This window comes from Limanda limanda, chromosome 22 (assembly GCF_963576545.1).
Source record: "Limanda limanda chromosome 22, fLimLim1.1, whole genome shotgun sequence".
NCBI classification, from domain to species: Eukaryota; Metazoa; Chordata; class Actinopteri; order Pleuronectiformes; family Pleuronectidae; genus Limanda; species Limanda limanda.
In genome coordinates, this window is record NC_083657.1 from 6,502,823 (window position 1) to 6,520,926 (window position 18,104).

Consider the following 18,104-nt stretch of genomic DNA (forward strand, 5'->3'; position numbering starts at 1 on the left):
AACAAACGCTGCCAAAGAAATCATGCTAAAGAAAACGCGGTTGGTGCCTGTGAATGCGAGAGGAGCTTTGGGGCAAAGATTTCACAGCCGCTAATAAGCATTCAGCCTCATCTCCTCCTCTGCCTTGTGGTGACTTGGCTGCTAATGTGTGACTGACAAGCCTCGGCGTCTGTGTTGATTGGGGCAGTTTTGCAGGTTGGCTAAACGCGTTGTTGACGGACAGATCTGGGTTGTGTGTTTGTGTGTGTGTGTGTGTGGGTGGGATGGGTGTGTCCCTGTCTCTCTTTCTCTTTTTGGCGCTCAGGAAAAGGTGCACGCTCTCATTTGAACACCGTGCTGTGTTTTGAATGAGGGAAGATTCTGTGGGTGGTTTTTTTTTCCACCATGCGACGGCCTTGGTTCGCCGGCTGCAGCGGCGAGTATTGGTTTTTTATATTTTGTGCCAGATTGCCGGCCCGGCCTCTCTTGTTTGCCCGCCTAAATTAGCCCAGCAGGGACCCGTGTTTGCCAGAGCGAGTTTTATTTTTTATTTTCTTTCTGGTCCAATTCGAAACGTGCATTCCATCCATATCTCCACCTCGGTCTCTCCCTTCCACCAACAAGCGATCAATACGCATTAGCTCTAAGCAGGCTCGCAGACAGAGAGGTCAAGAGGTCACGTATTAGAGTGCAACGCCAGGTCAGGCTCCGAATGGTCATTGCTGATAATCACCGGAGAAGCGCTCACGACCCATGTCGGTGCTCGACAACAATCACAATAAACGGAAACATTGTGTTGACTGTCCTGTGGTCTGTGAAACCACGCTGAGCCCTTCTCCGTGTTTATTTAAACTCTACTCAGCATCTTAAGCAGATAAGAGCTCGGTGATCTTTTTAAATCCAGCCCCAGAGCCGCGGTTGGTGGACGTCCCGGTGGGAAATGACAACAAAATGGCTCATTGATCAACTCGACACGACGACAAAGAAGGGACGAGGATCCGCTTCACATTCATTCACCTTCTTGTCAGACGTGACCAGGACCAGGACTCTTATTGTGAAGCTTCGTAAAACAACCATGGTCGGGGTTAATCAAAGATCTTGTGATGAGTGAGGCCCGGTTAATCCACTTCAGACACTGTATCTAGGGTAAACCCACAGAATCCAGATGCTTTAAGACCCACACAACGCACACTTAATGTGCCCACGCAGATGTCCTCACACACAACGGAGTGGACAAGACGCACACACACACACACACACTAAAATTCAATTATTCAAACGAACAAACACACATTTTTGTCTGCGCGATAAAATATTTAAGCTCAAATTCGCACACGCTGGTGTAAACGCGTCGGCGACTTCCAGCTCTTTGTGTCTCCGGTAACCATGGAGATATGGCGTCCTCTGTTTTTTTTCCTAAATGAGGGATTTGTCCGAGACCAAGGGAATCTGTGCCGGGTCGCTTCTCATTAAAAAGAAAACATGAATGTTATTTTATTCATGTGGAATTGGGTGGTCTCCTCGCCATCTCTGACTCTCTCTTGCTCTCTCTCTCTCTCATTTGCTCATCAACCACCACCCCATCCCTCCTCCTCTTCCTCTTCATCCTCCTCCTCTCGGACACCCTCGGCGATCGCGCTACCAGGACCTCAGCGAGGGCTCAAATTAATATCAACTTGTTAATTCCCTTTGAAATGAAAAGCAAAAGAAGAAGAAAAAGAAGAAATGGTAGCGCTACAGAAAGGGTTGAGGAGCAGGAGGAGAAGAAGGAGAAGAAGGAGAATTAAAGAAGCAAGCGAAGGTCGCTGTTTGAGTTTCTAATTGCCGGGGCCCAGAATGTGACCTACAGATGTGAAATTCCCCACTTGATGAAATATTAAACTAGATCGTGGGAGCTTGACGGAGATCGGCTGCACTGGAGCGCCATGGAGGGAGGGAGGGATGGAGGGAGAGAGGGAGGGAGGGATGGAGGAGGAGGAGGAGAGGGTGGCATCGCAACTGAACACGTCTGAGGTTGATGGGGTCGTGTAGAGGAATGTGGGAATGGAATGGAACTCATTAGTAGAGAGAGAGAGGGAAGGGTGACAGGGACCTTTACTCATGGGTGTGTGTGTGTTTGTCGGTGTGTGTATGTGTGTGTGTGTGTATGTGTGTGTGTGTGTGTGTCGGTGAAGGCTCCAGAAAGTTCCTCCCAAGGTCTAACATGGCATCAACGGGAAAAAAAACATAGCGTTCACCTTATCAGTGGATTTACGACTCCAACAAGCCGTTTGTGTGTCTCCAGCTTGTTTGTGTAGCGCCTTCGACTCCGAAGTGTTGAGATAAGAGGAGCGGAGCGGGGGGGGACATCATGAGGAATTAGGGAGTGGACCGAGTGTGATGGATGAGTCGGCGTCTTGATGTCCCTGACAGATGGGTGGTGAGGGATGGAGAAAAGTTTTTTGGAGGAAACCAAAACTCGCTAATGGGCGATGATCACATCTGGGTGGGTCGATACCTGGCACACACACACAGACCCACACACACACACACACACACACAGACCCACACACACACACACACACACACACACACACACACACACACACACACACTGACCCTTTGACAGGAGCTTGACAACCTCCGGGAAAAACCTGACATCAACATTGTAAAACAGAACCAGGACATTTGCCGTACATGTGTTTTTACAGCTGTGACAACTGTTATCGGATGCTACAGCACAATTAGAATACCACAAAGACTCGCCCAGATGCATCCTGGGAAAAAAAAGAACAGGGACAGCCACCTTCCACCCAATGATCTTCAAAACCCTTTCTCCCCGGGGAAGAGAGCATGTCAGCAGTTTGAATTACTACAAAGGCGTTACGCAGATTTCCCAGGCACCTTGAATTATATTCGGATTTGCATATTTGTCGTGTTGCATCTTCACAATACATAGATTGAATATTACACACAGAGCGCCGCCTTGTCATCTGTCACCTGACCTGCTTTCTCACTCTGGCCGGAGAAGGGCACCAGAGGGAGGGTAAAATAACATATGGGGAATAACAGAAACTGTAGCCGTCTAAATAGAAACGCTCCCAATGCCCCAAATTCATAATAATGTGTTCTGCACTCACTGCAGATAAATAAAACACACACAATTTTCTCGTAAGCATAGAAATGTGGGCCAGGCGGCTGTTTCTCTTTTCTTACTTTTCGAGAGAGCTGATTATTGTTTTAAGCTTAAGCTGCTTCGACTTTAGATTAATTGCACCCCACCCCCTGTACAAACACCACCAGGACCCCGACCTCTCACTTTACACCGGGGGTTAAATTAGCCGACGTGATGAGGAGAAGAACCTGTTCAGCAGAAAGAAGGTGAACAGACGGCGCTCCTGGAAACAGCTCGTGTGTCTGAGGCCCATTGTTCTCAGATCAAAGGCAAGAGAGAGAAAGTGGCGATGTAACAGGAGCTCAAATTAAATGGATGTTTTGTCTTTTTTATGTGACAGCCTCAATTTCTGGCCTTGGAGTTTGGATGTCAGGTTGTTCTTTTTGTGTGTTTTTTTACCCAGCGGTTGTGTTGTGGTGAGGTGACGCAGGGGGGGGGATGGAGAGAATTGGAAAAAAGGGAAGGGAATGAGGGAGTTAGAGAGCTAGCTTCCTTTTCTGTTTCTAGGCGCCTTAAATTCGCAAGGAAGCAGAAAACGGCGAATTCACATTCTCTACGAACGAATCCCGAACCCGACTTTGTGCCCGGGTATCGATCCGGCATCATAGCCACTCACAAACACACACACACACACACACACACACACACACACACACACACACACACACACACACACACAGACACACACACACCAGCTCCCTCATGGAGTCAGAGAGCAGAACGGACATTGTGCGTATGTTCGTGTCAACACCGCGGCTATCTCTCTCTCCGGTAGCTTAGGTTACCTCAATAGCGGCCATTCTCTCGCTGTTGCCCCTCAAAGGGAGGCGGTAGGACAAAGGGGGGGGGGGCGGGGGGGTCATAAATACAGTTAGGTGCCGAGGGGAGGAGGATGGTGGGAGAAGGGGGGCTGGTATTTTCATCCTCTGCCTCCGCTGGCCATCTCGCCGGTTCTCTTTTATTCCAGGGATAGCAGCTGCTGGTAAGGTGATAGGTGAAACTCGCTCACACACACACACACAGAGATAACACACACACATGTGGGCGGGAGCAGTTGTACACCGGTACCAAGCAGGCACAGGTGTCCGGTAATTATTTCCTGTTTGACCTCGCTGGAGCCTCAGGTTAAAGTCGGCACTAATGTGGATACATTTTGCAAAACAAACTTTTCCCTCTGTGTGTTTTTGCCTCTTGTTTAAAAGGCAAGCGGCGTTTTTTAAATATGGATATTTTTTAGAACAGCTTTCAAAGTGCAAACACACACAACAATGGTGGCTTTATACCGCTTTATCCACATTTGGTTTTCACTGCGAGGTTTGATTACGAGTTGGCAGCAACATTTAGCTTCAGTGAACCATCTTATCTGATGTCACCTGATCCACGGCGTTCTTTTCTGGTATTTGCCGACTCGCCGCTGACCGGCCCGGCGTGTTTGTTCTCTCGTCTGGACGCTGATGTTTTAAAAAAAAATAGAAAAGAAGAAAATATACCCACAGTAGTCAACTCAATGTCTTAACAAAGAACTTCATTGTTGTCGATCTCCTATGTAACCCGACCACACTTGTTCATTTAATAATGGGGAGCAGCTTAGAGGGAACAGAACCACGGCCCAGTTCAACCCTGCATGAATTCGTTTTGTGCTCCTCCATTTCTCTCAGTTTCTTTATTCTTTATTCCGACTTTTTGGGCAGAAACACCACAGGAAGCAAACAAGCCGTGAGTGTTAATTGTGTTTTTCACTGACATTCCCGTGCCCTCTCTCTCCCAAAGTGCCTGTGTGAGATCAGAGAGGGACCGACAACAACCTGCCCATTATCAAATTTCCCATTAGCGAGCCCAAAATGGCTGCCTGGTCAACAAACTGAGTAATGAGATCTAATAGAGCCGGTGATGAAAACGAGACCTTAAGAGCGAGTCGTGGATCTTTCCGGCTATTTTTCCTTTTCTTCTTTCTTCCTCCTTCACTGGGAATAGTGTCAAGGAGAAGAGGAGAGTGAGGAACGGGTTCTCAGAGTGGAGCGAGAGTGGCTAAGTGCACTCGAAGAAAACGCCTCGGAGGAGAGGACTACTTTACATGCGGATTAGTGTGCGTATCGCTGCCATCAGACTGTGATACAGGGACTTGATAGACTGTCTCTGTCTTCTGATGCCTTCTGAGGCGGGGGGGGGGGGCTCTTATCTCTCTCGCCAATCTTCTGCATCGCTCTCCTCAAACACACGAACACTGATCCGGGCCCTGTAGAGCCGCAGAGATGGGGGGGGGGGGGCGGAGGGAGAGAGAGAGAAAAACGGATTGTGCGACACATGAGCATACATGTGTTGCTTTTTGTAAAAAGCAGATTGTGTGATTTTGTTGAAAGTGAAATGCAAATATCTGAAAAGGCGAAGAGATGTCAATACGCCTGCACGCTTCTCACACACACAGACACGCACGCACACACACAGTCACACACACACACACACAGTCACACACACACACAGACACACAGACGCATACAGATGCACACGCACAAACACATACACACACACAGTCACACACACACACAGACACACAGACGCATACAGATGCACACGCACAAACACATACACACACACAGACACACAGACGCACAAACACATACACACACACACACAGACACATACAGACACAGACAACCACACACACAGACACACAGACACACACAGACACACGCACACACACAGACACACGCGCGCACACACACACACACACACACACCCACAGACACACACACGCACACCCACACACACCCACACAGACATACACACAGACACACAGATGCACACACATACACACATACACCCACACACACACACACACACACACAGACACACAGATGCACACACACACACACACACACACACACACACACACACACACAAGCGAGCACAGGTGAGCGTTTACCTCCAAACACCTCATCTGCTCCTGAATGATTTTTTACCCCCCCCCCCCCCCTCATACGCTATTAATATTTTTGTTATGTTTTCCACTCTGCCCCCCCCCCCCCGGTGAACCTAACACATGGGGATTGTTTGGGCTCGAGCCAAACACACATAAATTTCAATATTAATTTGCTCGGCACCTCGGCCGAGCCTCACCCGGCTTCTCTAATCTCTCCCTCCGCATATCTTCATTATCTGAAAGTGTGCTTTCATCTTAATTCCATTTTCATCCATCAAACGTCGGGGGGGGGTTTGACCTTGCTGGGGATCTCCACGCAGATAGCGGGGGGAGGGAGGGAGGGAGGGAGGGAGAGTGACAGAGATGAAGATACCGGGGATGGAGGGAAGTTTGGTGGAGATAAGGAGGACGAGTGGAGATGATGAACGAGGACGGAGGGATGGAGGGAACATTGGAGGTGAAATATCTCCAAGTGCCAAAGTTGTTGAGGCGTCTGCTGAATGTGTGTGTGAAGCCTCTTGTGATCCTTGTACACACACACACACAGACACACACACACACACACACTACCTCTTTCTCTCCACTCACTCGTTCCCTCTCTTGCCTCGGGCCTGTTCCCTTCCTCCGCTCTCTCCGTCACTTTATTTATCCTGACGTTGGGGCTTAATTACTCATTTGTAATAATTGTCGTCGTAATTGTTCGGATCATAATTGTCCTATGCTGCTGTTGTCAGGAACAGGTGGCGGGTGGGACCTGTAAGGGAAGTGTGTCTGTGTGTGTGTGTGTGTGTGTGTGTGTGTGTGTGTGTGTGTGTGTGTGTGTGTGTGTGTGTAACGGATAAAATCAGGAGGTACAGTTGGCATTCAGGCAAAGACGCGCCCCCTGGTGGTGCTGTCCTGACAAAACGAAGGAAGTGTGGACGTTTCTAAAGATGACACAAGGACAAACACACACACACACACACACAAGGCAGGGCGCTACACACGAGGAGACACACACTACTTATCCCCACATGAATGATACATGCTCGCATGCTCATACTCAAATAGAACGCCTCATTAGCGGATAAGCTGGCTATGCTCTCTAACCTCCCTCAATCCATCTCTCTCTCTCTCCTCTCCCTGTGTGGATGAACGCCCTGATCCCCTAAATGCAAGTTATCTGTCATCAGGATGAGGAGGCTCTCTCTCTCTCTCTCTCTCTCTCTCTCTCTCTCTCTCTCTCTCTCTCTCTCTCTCTCTCTCTCTCTCCTGTCATCAGAGGCTCAGGACGGTAAATCAAGAATCATTTATCAGCCTTATTATTAAAGCCTGTACACCGCTCTCCCTCTCCCTTATCTCCGTCCGTGTCTTTCTTTATCCCTCTCCTCCTCCATCTGTCTATCCCTGTAGATCAGATGCTTTCCCCTCTCTCTCGTTCTCTCTGTCTCTATCTGTCTGTGTCTCTCTCTCTCTCACTCTCTCCCTCTATCTGTCTGTGTCTCTCTCTCTCTCCCTCTCCCCCTCTCTCTCACCCTCTATCTGTCTGTGTGTCTCTCTCACTCTCTCCCTCTATCTGTCTGTGTCTCTCTCTATCTCCCTCTCCCCCCTCTCTCTCTTCCTCTATCTGTCTGTGTGTCTCTCTCCCTCTATCTGTCTGTGTCTCTCTCTCTCTCTCACTCTCTGCCTCTACCTGTCTGTGTGTCTCTCTCCCTCTTTCTGTCTGTGTGTGTCTCTCTCACTCTCTCCGTCTATCTGTCTGTGTGTGTCTCTCTCTCTCCCTCTATCTGTCTGTGTGTGTCTCTCTCTCTCTCTCTCTCTCTCTCTCTCTCTCTCTCTCTCTCTCTCTCTCTCTCTCTCTATCTGTCTGTGTCTCTCTCTCACTCTCTCCCTCTATCTGTCTGTGTCTCTCTCTCTCCCTCTCCTCCTCCTCTCTCTCTCTCTCTCTCTATATATCTATCTGTCTGTGTGTCTCTCTCCCTCTATCTGTCTGTGTACCTCTCTCTCTCCCTCTCCCCCTCTCTCTCTCCCTCTATCTGTCTGTGTGTCTCTCTCTCTCTCTCTCTCTCTCTCTCTGTCTGTGTCCCTCTCTCTCTCTCTCTCTCTCTCCCTCTCTCCGTGGTGACATTCGTTTCCATAGTTGCAGCGTTTGAAGGGAATCTCTTCCTCTGTGTGGGACAGGTATAGCAAAATAAAAAAACAATAGCGTAGCATTTGGCTGCTGTGGTTTTCCGACTCCCGGGCGCCGCTGATGCCGTGTCATGCTTCGTGCTGACACCCGGACCCGTGTCACAACAAGCTAACGTTACAGTGCCAGCCCGGGGCTCGTCACAAGCTGACAGGAGTAGGTCGTTGGTCAGACACAGTGCTGCCAGGGCTGTGATGGATCCCCCCCGACACACACACACACACACACACACACACACACACACACACACACACACACACACACACACACACACACACACACACACACACAACACCTAGACCAAACGCCAGATCTGGGAACCTGAAGCCGATGGCGTTGTGACATGCGAAATGACATGACAATGCCAAAGAGATGACACACACAAACACACAAACACACACACACACTCGCAGATAGGCAAGAGGCACTTGAGCGATTTCAGCCGTGCATGTGCTCACGTGCACACGCCCCGGTGAACGCTACGCCGTTCTGCTGTCAGTGTGCTAACGAGGGCTGAAGCTGAAGGTGGGGGGGCGGGTGAAAAAAGGATAGAAGTAGGAAATGTGATCTAAAGATTCTCCTGCAGACTCTATGTAAGGAAACACCGGAGTCTGGGTTCTGGTTGACGCTCGTCTGCCAGCGCCGGTGTCAGCAGCGGCAGCGGCTCGAACACGGCGACACAGGAGAAGGCCCCATCTATTCATAATGAGGAGATGTAACACAATTCACATCGTTGCCGTGGAAATCCGGCATGAATTCTTACCGCAGCATAATCAGAGAAGACATCAGATATCTGGTCGACAGTGACAAGGCTGGCGGTATGAATCAGGAAGCTTCTCGCGGCTGCATGTTCCTGCCGTCTTGAGGGGAAAAAGCACAAAGGCTGTTATTTGTCGGCTCCAAGCTAATCCACTGCCACTCAACATGACCCCCTCCCCCACTCCTCCATCCCATCAACCAAAAAAAAAATAAAAAAAAGGCACTTCTCCTTTGCTATTCAGAGCAGGTCAGGGGTTGGACTAAGCTTCTGAAGATGTTCAAACGCATCCCCCAAGAATAGTATCTCTGTTTCACCAGTGGCCTAATCCGCCACTTGAAGAGCAATTAAAAGTTTAGCCCAGACTTTAAGAAAGTAACCATGTGTGATCTTTTTTTTTTTCCTCCTCCTCTCCCTGTTTTTTCGTCTTCTTCTTCTTCTTCTTCTTCTTCTTCTTCTTCTTCTTCTTCTTCTTCTTCTTCTTCTTCTTCTTCTTCTTCTTCTTCTTCTTCTTCTTCTTCTTCTTCTTCTTCTTCTTCTTCTTCTTCTTCTTCTTCTTCTTCTTCTTCTTCTTCTTCTTCTTCTTCTTCTTCTTCTTCTTCCCGCATGTCTGTCTCTCTCTTGCACATGGGGTGCATGCTAATGGGAAAAGTGCTAAGCGTGGCACTCGTCCAAACACACTGGGAAAAGAAAAAGATTGTAGAGGGGGTGGGTTGGGGTTGGATGAAGGAAGAGAATGGAACTCGGGATGGAAGGATCACCCACTCTTTGGTTTTCTTATCATCCGTTTCCCCGGCCTTTTAATTTCGGTCCTCCCTCCCTTTCCCTCTGCTCCCTTAAGCTCTCTCCAACTTTTTGCATCTTTTATTCTCCCTCTTCGAATCCCACTTCCTCTTTTCTGCTCGTTCCAAACTGGTTCCCATGGCACCGAGCGCCGAGTCTGAGAACTTATCCCCTCGTTGAAACAACTTTTTATGGCGCAGCCTCAACCGTAGAACCGTCGGCGGCATCGGGGGAGTTCGTGTTTCGGGCGTCCTGCTGTCTTTTCTTGGATGTCTTAAACGGTCCCGTCTTTCTGGGGCACATATATTTAAACCAGCACTTTCTTCTGCCAAACAGCGCAATAAAGGGTCAGTAACGACTCGAGAGAACGCCAGTGGACAAGCGCCGGAGGACATTCCAGTGATTGGTGCGCTGTCAGATCGTAAAATGGCCACATGGTTGAAAAACCCTAATGATTTCAAAGATCTGAAAAAGAGCCTTAATAACTATCATGGGTTCTTAACGAGGCTGTGTTGCTCTAAATGTCTGCACCTCCTGTGATAAAACTACTTTTAAAAGGTGTTTAAAAAATGTTATTAACAAGCCCGTTGCCCAGAGCGGATTTTCTAAGACCTCGCGGCTCTCATAATTTCAAATGAGAGAGAGGCATTCAGAAGGAATCAATCGAATCAGTCTACCTCTGTCTCTTGTTTACTCTCAGATCAATCGCTTCTTGCACAGTTCAGGTGAGGAGCTGGCAGCTGAATGGGCTTGTAGGCCCCGGCTGTCTAAAAGGATGTGAAAAAACAACTTTTCTTTCAAAGTCAGCAGACGAGAACATGAAGAGAGGAGAGAGAGAAAAAGAAAACCTCACGCTCTGCATCTTGGTTGCCTCTGAAGATACCGCTGAAAAGAAAAAAAAAGTCTGAGAATGAACCCGCAAGAGCCGCTATTATATATCGGTTTTGTTTGTCTTTCTTTTCTCTCGGAGACTTGGGTGTTCTTCTGGAGCCGCTACCCCACTTTCCTCCTCTTCATCCTGTCGTTTTAGTTTTTTTTCCTGTCTTTTTGTTCTCTCGGGGAGAGAGAGTGACCTGGGAGGAATGTGCTCGGAGGAGTGAGCTCTGAAGAAGTGAAGAGGAGCGCTGGAGCTTGACAGGGCCAAACCTATCATCCAGGCCGGAACATGATACCTGAGCCTGTGCAGGCGATCGCACTAACAAAGCTGCAGTCAGCATTCGCACAACTTACTCGGCCCTATCCAGAAACCCCCTTATTCAAAATTCCCCCTGGTCACTCAAATAGGGGGGGGGATACACCTGAGAGACCCCCTTGTTTGTGACGACTGAACCCAGACTGGATTGTATCTGGATCCTTCCTTCTCCTTCTCCCCCCCCCCTAACGTCGCAATTAAGTGCAACTGAGCAGCACCCAAATAGAACCTGAATCCACCCGGATCGGTTTTCCCAATTGATTTCCAGACAGACATTCGCCTCGAGGGCATTTGTCTCATTTATCGCTTCAACATCAGCGTATATATCTCGTGATCTCTTTAATTCGCTGGGACTGGAGTTACAGCGAGCTTCACCGGTTCGATCCCCGGCTGCGGATGTTGTTCGGTGTACCGTGGCCACTTGGCACTTTCCGCTGGTCTCCGGTGGCGTATCACAGGTCCCTGTCTGGCTGCCCATTAAAAATGAAACATGCCTTCTTAATTACCGACCGGCACTTTTGGCAATCAAGGCCTTCCTCTCGGGTTTGACCTCCTCCTCTTAACCTCTCAGAGGCTCTCGACTGCCCTTCCTAACTTCCTTCTTGCATCTCATACCTCCTGCTCTGGCTCCCTCCATCTTCCTCGGTTGACTGCAATAAGACACTGGGCCCTGCAGTTCGTGTGTGCGCCCCTTTTCCCCGAGTCCGGCCCAGCCACAATGACTTCCTGTGGTTGGCGGCGCTGTGGGTCACTGCCACCCGCCAAAGGTACTTAGAGCTGAAATTACACACACCGACTTTTCCAGACTCACCTCCACCCAACCATTATCCTGCACTCGTTTTCCTGGAGGCATCGGGGAGGGTGGGCTTAATTACAAATCCAGACGAGAAGCACTGGTATAAGAGGGTGAGGAGCCTTAACACAGTCGCCTCTGTGTATGTACGGCTACATGCGAGCATTCATGAGTGACACTGAAAATTACCGCATAGCCTTAGGTAATACGTCCTGACTCTGCACAAGCAGAGCGCCCCACTAAACAATGTGTTTCCAGTTCAAGATTTACTGGGGGGGGAAACTAAATAAAGAAGGTTGACACAGAGTGCGACTGACAGCAGCTCCGCGTTAGGTTGGAGGGAGGAGGAAATGAAAATCAAATGCAAGAGGTCACACATTATTGACATGAGTGGCACCGGCCTGTTTTCATTGGCTCCAGCTCCACCAGAATCAGGCGGCCCATATGTTTTCCCTTTAGCATCCGGGGAAAGATCTGGCCGGGCTTCGGGCCGGAGTGCTCCCAGTAAACCTGTGGCTTGTTTGCACTGTTCATTTTTTGGGGTGACGGACTCGCTCAGTCACCCGTGGCTGTCACCAGCTGGCTTGGAATCACAGGCACGCCCCCGAAGAGGCCCGCTGTCTGCTGCCGGGACCCCAGGAGGAGTCCCAGCATCTGGTGGATATAAAGCAAACTAGTGCTAACCTGTAATGAAATACATGCATTAAAGCTAGAAGTCTGCAGAGTGCATACCTGGACCCAACAGCCTCTTTAAATCCATTCAAGCTGCACTATAAAAGGTCCTTATATATTTTTTTAAATCATTGAATTAGTGAAAATGTCAAAATGAAAGAAAGTGAAAAAAAACTCTTGGATCTGCACCAAAATTCTATGATTTCTTCTTTCACCCATAGAAAAATCCTTCCCTCAACTTTCATGCTGATCCATCCAGTGTTTTTTGTGTAACTCCTGCCAGGAAACAAACAAATGCAAACAAAAACACATATATATGGAGTTTTCCACTCATACATGTTGAAGTGGGAGACATTTGTTATATTTCTAAAGCCAAGGCTATAAAAAACTATCCATCACGTTATAGCCGGTCACTCCGCTGAACCAAAACTCATTTTACCGCCATCATGTGGCTCTCCTCTCTCAAAAAGTTAATGGAACTGGGGTCGTGACATCTCTTTGCTTTGGTGTATGTGTGCACCAGTGTTTCTGACCTGGTCACCGCTGAGGTGATTGGCAGCTGCGTGAGCCGGGAGGTCGGGAGGTCGTGGTTGGGGGGGGGGGCAGAGGTGCCACAATCAAAGGGCATGTACTCAGTCAGGCTCGACAAACTCCCCGGGCCCTGGAAATGACCAGTGATCTGGTGAGAGGGAGAGAGGCTCCTTCGCTTGTGCATTAAAACATCTTTGGTGCAGCCCTGGTTGTGTGTTAGTGTGTGTGTGTGTGTGTGTGATCATTTTGTTAATTTCCCCCTGTGGTTTGACCATGTGACAATCTCTCCAATTTGTTTCCCCTAAGAAATACTTGAGAGTGATACAGAAAGAAAACCACATGTAATTGTACGTGTGGCCGTGTTCCCTGGCTACCACCGACAACACACACCTGGACACACACACACACACATGAATAAAAAAAGAATAGCTTTATTATTTTATTCATTTATTTAAAGACACTGAATGAAGGGAGCGAAGGTCGCTGTGCAGGCGGCGGTTGCTGCAGATTCTAATCCGGAGCCTCTGGCGATCTCGGCATGAACTCCATTTCTGGTCTGCAAACAAATTAGCTTTTTCTTTTTTTTTTCCTCTTTTCTATCTCGCTCTCCCTCCAGTGACACTGAGGGGAAATTCAGGTGAATAAAATCTATTTGTTCATTTAACATTTCACCGTCAGCTTCTTTTTCTCTCTCTCCCGAACTCAATTCTCTCCCTCCGTGCACTCACTTGCTCGGGCGTTCCTGTTCTTTGCAATTCATTAGGCAACAGTTGTTTAATCTGTATCATTACAACACCATGTGTCCCGAGGAGCATGGAGCTCGGCTAGATCTGATCCAGACAGAGTGCTTTTTCCCCCCCCGACCACACACACACACACACACACACACAAACCGCGGAACATCTCACAACCCAACGAGCGAACAAAAACAAACAAACAAAACAAGAAGAAGAAAAAAACACTGTTTAATATCGTGACATCTCTTCGAGTGTTATTACACTTATAGCGAGCAGTTCTCCTTCTGGGCCCCGATTTTAATTATGCAACAAATGTTTGACTATCCAAGTGAAATTTGCATGAATATTTATAACAATTCATTTGTTGAGTGTTGACTGTAATTACAAGGAAACATGATTTATTGCCAAGATTGCTGCGTTCGCCAGCCAGGCAGAGACAGAGAGAGAGAGAGAGAGAGAGAGAGAGAGAGAGAGAGAGAGAGAGAGAGAGAGAGGGAGAGAGAGAACCTCGAAGGAAATATTTAAATAAATGCAAATTTGCACACAGACACACACACACATAGGCAGAGGAAGCCCACTTTCCCGGTGGCGTGTGGGAAATTTCATTATCAGAAAAATAATTTTCCATGGAAAGATAGGAAGATAGAAAGAAAGAAAGAAACATTTTTGAGTAATGGGCCTTTACCCCGTTTAATATTCCGGTGATGGAAGGAACGGAACAAGGGCAGAGGGAGGGAAGGCCACTGTGAGGAAGTGATGAGGTCCAGGGAGGGTGGGGGGTGGGGGGGGGGGCAGGAAGCGTGGATGCAGCCGCGACACAGGCGAGCTCTCACTGTGTTTGTGTCTAATTAATGAACGGCATTAGCCATTTGTTATGCCATTTATTCCGGTAATGACCAAGTCAGGTCTCTCATTGCGCGTCTCATGCTCATTCTCCCTCTTTCATCCCCCCCCCCCACCACCCTTTTCTCTGCTGTTACCTTTGAACGGCGCTCAGACAGGGATGGAGAGATTGTAGAGAGAGAGAGGAGAGGAGAGGAGCCGTACTGAGACGGTGGGAAAGAGGCCTCGGCTTTAATGACATGCTCTGTTGCTGCTTAACGCAAGACGCTGTTCGATAATGTGTGGGGCTACACATATTGACAGTGTGAACCCAGGGCTTGTGTAGAAAAACCTTTGGTGTGTGTCTGTGTGTGTGTGTGTTTGTGTGTGTGTGCTCAGGCAGGGACGTGCCTGTGTGCACACGTATATTTGTCTTTGCTGCTTGAGCTCTGCAGAAGTCGTGCAGAGCCTCGTTCTCTTTTTAGTGGTCAAACAAACGAGTGATGATTGAAGGTCTGTGTTGTGATGGAGTTGTGTGTGTTGTGTATTCGGATCAGGAGAGGGACACGGCAGCTAGCTGGTAGATTGAAGGCTTCTCTAATGGTAGTGTTTTGCGAGTAGAGTCTAGCGAGCACACTTCTGCGCCTCTTCACCCTAACCACCCCCCCCTCCTTTTTTTCTAACCTATTTTTCTACCACCCTGACCCGAATCCCCCTTCCTGAAAACCCAGAGGACCCCAACTCCCTCCTCGACGTCTAACAAATCAAAGTCCCTTCACTAGTGACCCCCGGCCGTTTGGTTTCTCTTGTAGCCGTTTCGCCGAGTGACCTTCTCGGTGGTGAGCCAGCCCCAGGACCCTCACCAGCAGGGATCGCTGCAGAGCTGCTACGACAGCGGCCTGGACGAGTCGGAGACGCCCAGCAGCAAGAGTTCATCGGGCCCCCGGCTGGGCGCCCTGCCCCTCCCCGAGGACAGCTACGAGAGGACAACGCCGGATGGCAGTGTCGGTGAGGCAGAGCACTTGGAAAATGGTAGGGGCAAACACTGAAAGGAGGTTAAGCAAAAAAACGTTAGAAGACACAGGAAACACGCACACACGTAGTGGCCAGAGCATTCAGCAAGCTCGTCCGATGGTAGACAGCCGCACAAACACGCAGGAACATGAGCTTATCTCTCCTCTCTGGTTAGGATTGCTGTTCGCACGTAGACGCCTCCTCGTGTTTGATGATTTTCTGATATTGATTAGTTATTTCTGCAGCGTAGGCGATCAGGTCTGATGGTGTGATACAGTAGCTGTTGCAACTTTTATTAGAGATAACAACCTTCCACCAAAGAACATCATGTGAAGCCTCTGTTTCAGAAACAGCGCGAAGGCTCGATTCGATCAAAGGCTCAACATGCATCATCCTTTCAGATCAGACTGTTGTTTTACTGCCGTTCTGGACTCGAGTTCAAGTTCCCATTGAATTTCATTCGGTGTTCAGGTACTGCGTTTGACTGAGGATAGAATCTGAGTAACATCTCAATATCTGGTCTTCTGTTTTTTGAGATTCGTCAGGGGTTTAACCTTCAGATCGGCTACTTTAGAATCTATACGGACAGCTGCTGTGCTGATTTTGCAGTGAGTGCTTGACTAAGCCCTCGGGAATTGCTAATTTAGCTCCAACCGTGAGATAGAACTGATGTTCTGTAGGTTGTAATGTGGAAAGGCTGCAGCCTAGAGGGAGTGAGTGGGAGCAAGGCAAACAGAGTCTATTGTAAAAAGCAATCCCATCGGTACAGTACCGCATCTTCCCCTTGCAGAACCCTCTGCAGCTAGCCGGAGCCTTTTTCCAACACCGAGGCCAAAATATATTCCTCAGTATGAGTGTGTGTGTGTGTGTGTGTGTGTATCTGGGTGTGAGAGTGTGTGTGTGGGTGTGCAGTGAGAGATGGGGGTAATGGTCCCATTCATAGTCTCGGAGGCTGAGGCGATGCTTAACAAGGAGGAGCTGTCTTGAGAGCGCTAAGCCTAAGTGCAGAGGCTCTCCCGGCATCGCAGTTTAGGATGAGGACATTCAAACGGCTTAAAGATTCACATCCTCTCATTTTAGAGGGACTTGTTTTGGAGATGATAACGTCATTTATGGCAGATTAGCGGAGTCAATATAATCTTAAAAGGTGAGATAAAATGTTAACGAGGGGATATCTGAGCGGGTTAAACGTCCATTTGATGAAGCCGATCGTCACACAGGTGTCCGCCGTGACCTTTTCTCAAATGTTTGGCCTCAACGCAGATTAAAAGGGATTTGAAGCACTTTGGTGCGACCGGATAGCGGATGTGTTTGAAAAAAGGTATCAAATGAGACGCAGTTAAAAGGCTCATTTAGAGTTGGTCCCTGTTGAAAGTAATTGGGCAGAGCGGCAAGACGACAGCGCCCGACCCGGCGAGATCATAAGTCCGTCAAGCAAATACCTCGGGAACAGAAGCAAATGAATCCAAACATAGAACTCTGAATACCAGAGGAGCTGTTTCTTAACATCAAATTCTAAATGTTTTTACGAACAGAACCTTAACTCCCCGGTCAATTTGGGTTTTCAGCTCCGTGTGCGTCTGTTGTTAATTCCTCTTTTTCCACGGCTCCAGATTTCAGAGAGCGCCGGAGCTTTGGAGGAGATTTGCTGGAGGAACGGAGTCAAGGTCAATTCATGAATCAGTCTCCGTCCAAGAGAAACAAGAGTCTCTGCTGCTGCTCGCTATCTTTTGTGAGATCAGCTGAACTGGTGTGTGTGTGTGTGTGTGTGTGTGTGTGTGTGTGTGTGAAGGCAGCTGAGACTTGAAGTGAGTGAGTGCATGTGAATGTGGGCCAGAAATGTGTTTTTACTTCAATCTCACATTTTTTAAAACATTTCCGAGTTCGCCCAGTTCGTTCACTGAGGCCACGAGGGGCTATCAACTGGATGTAGGTGGGCGGCACGGTGGCCTTGTGGTCTGATCGGCCGTGTGATTCAATCCCATAGAAAAAAAAAATGAAAAATAGAAGCTGCATATTTTACTTTTAAAGTCCCTCTGCGCCTCCTTCCTTACCCGGTAAATAAAGGCAGCATCTAAATACCTAAGTGTAAAGTTAATGCAATCATCGAAGGTTAGGGCAAATATTGGCAAAGTGCTCCAGGCCTCTAGAGGGGGCCGCTAACTACAGTCATTAGCACTCCCTCTTGTGTTGTAGCCCGAGCACACACTACACAGACTCCTCTGGTTCTTTGCATTCGCTCTATATGAAGCGGCGGCTCTTTTAGCTAAAAATTAGGAGGAGAGAGGGAGAACAGAGGTTGGCAGATGGCGTGGTGCTCGGCGCCGGCGTGGGCATCATTAGCGACAGGTTAGTGCCGACAGTTACGTGCGTTCTGTGACAATGATCCGAGGTGAGAGCCGCTCTTGTGTTGTGGAGGAAACGGGAGGAAACTGGCAGAGGAGGAGGTGTGACGATGGCAATCTTAACCTTGCTCCCTGGGATGCGATTTTTGCAAGTTTGCAAACTTTGAATCAAAAGTATTTGATTTTCTGACTCATCACGTCTGAGTGCCTTGAGCTTTGTGTGAGGGTGAAACAACCG

The 18,104-nt window shown here is 48.6% G+C and overlaps 1 protein-coding gene across 2 annotated transcripts in view; it reads left to right on the forward strand.

Moving 5' to 3' along the window:
* pcdh7b (protocadherin 7b) overlaps nucleotides 1-18,104 on the forward strand; it is a 106,099-nt gene that overhangs the window by 35,890 nt on the left and 52,105 nt on the right. The window contains exon 2 of one of the 2 annotated variants that reach the window (XM_061066470.1): nucleotides 15,320-15,539. In XM_061066470.1, coding sequence (XP_060922453.1) covers nucleotides 15,320-15,539 — 220 coding nt within the window. The remainder of the gene's footprint in view (nucleotides 1-15,319; nucleotides 15,540-18,104) is intronic. The other variant, XM_061066471.1, reaches the window with a different exon arrangement.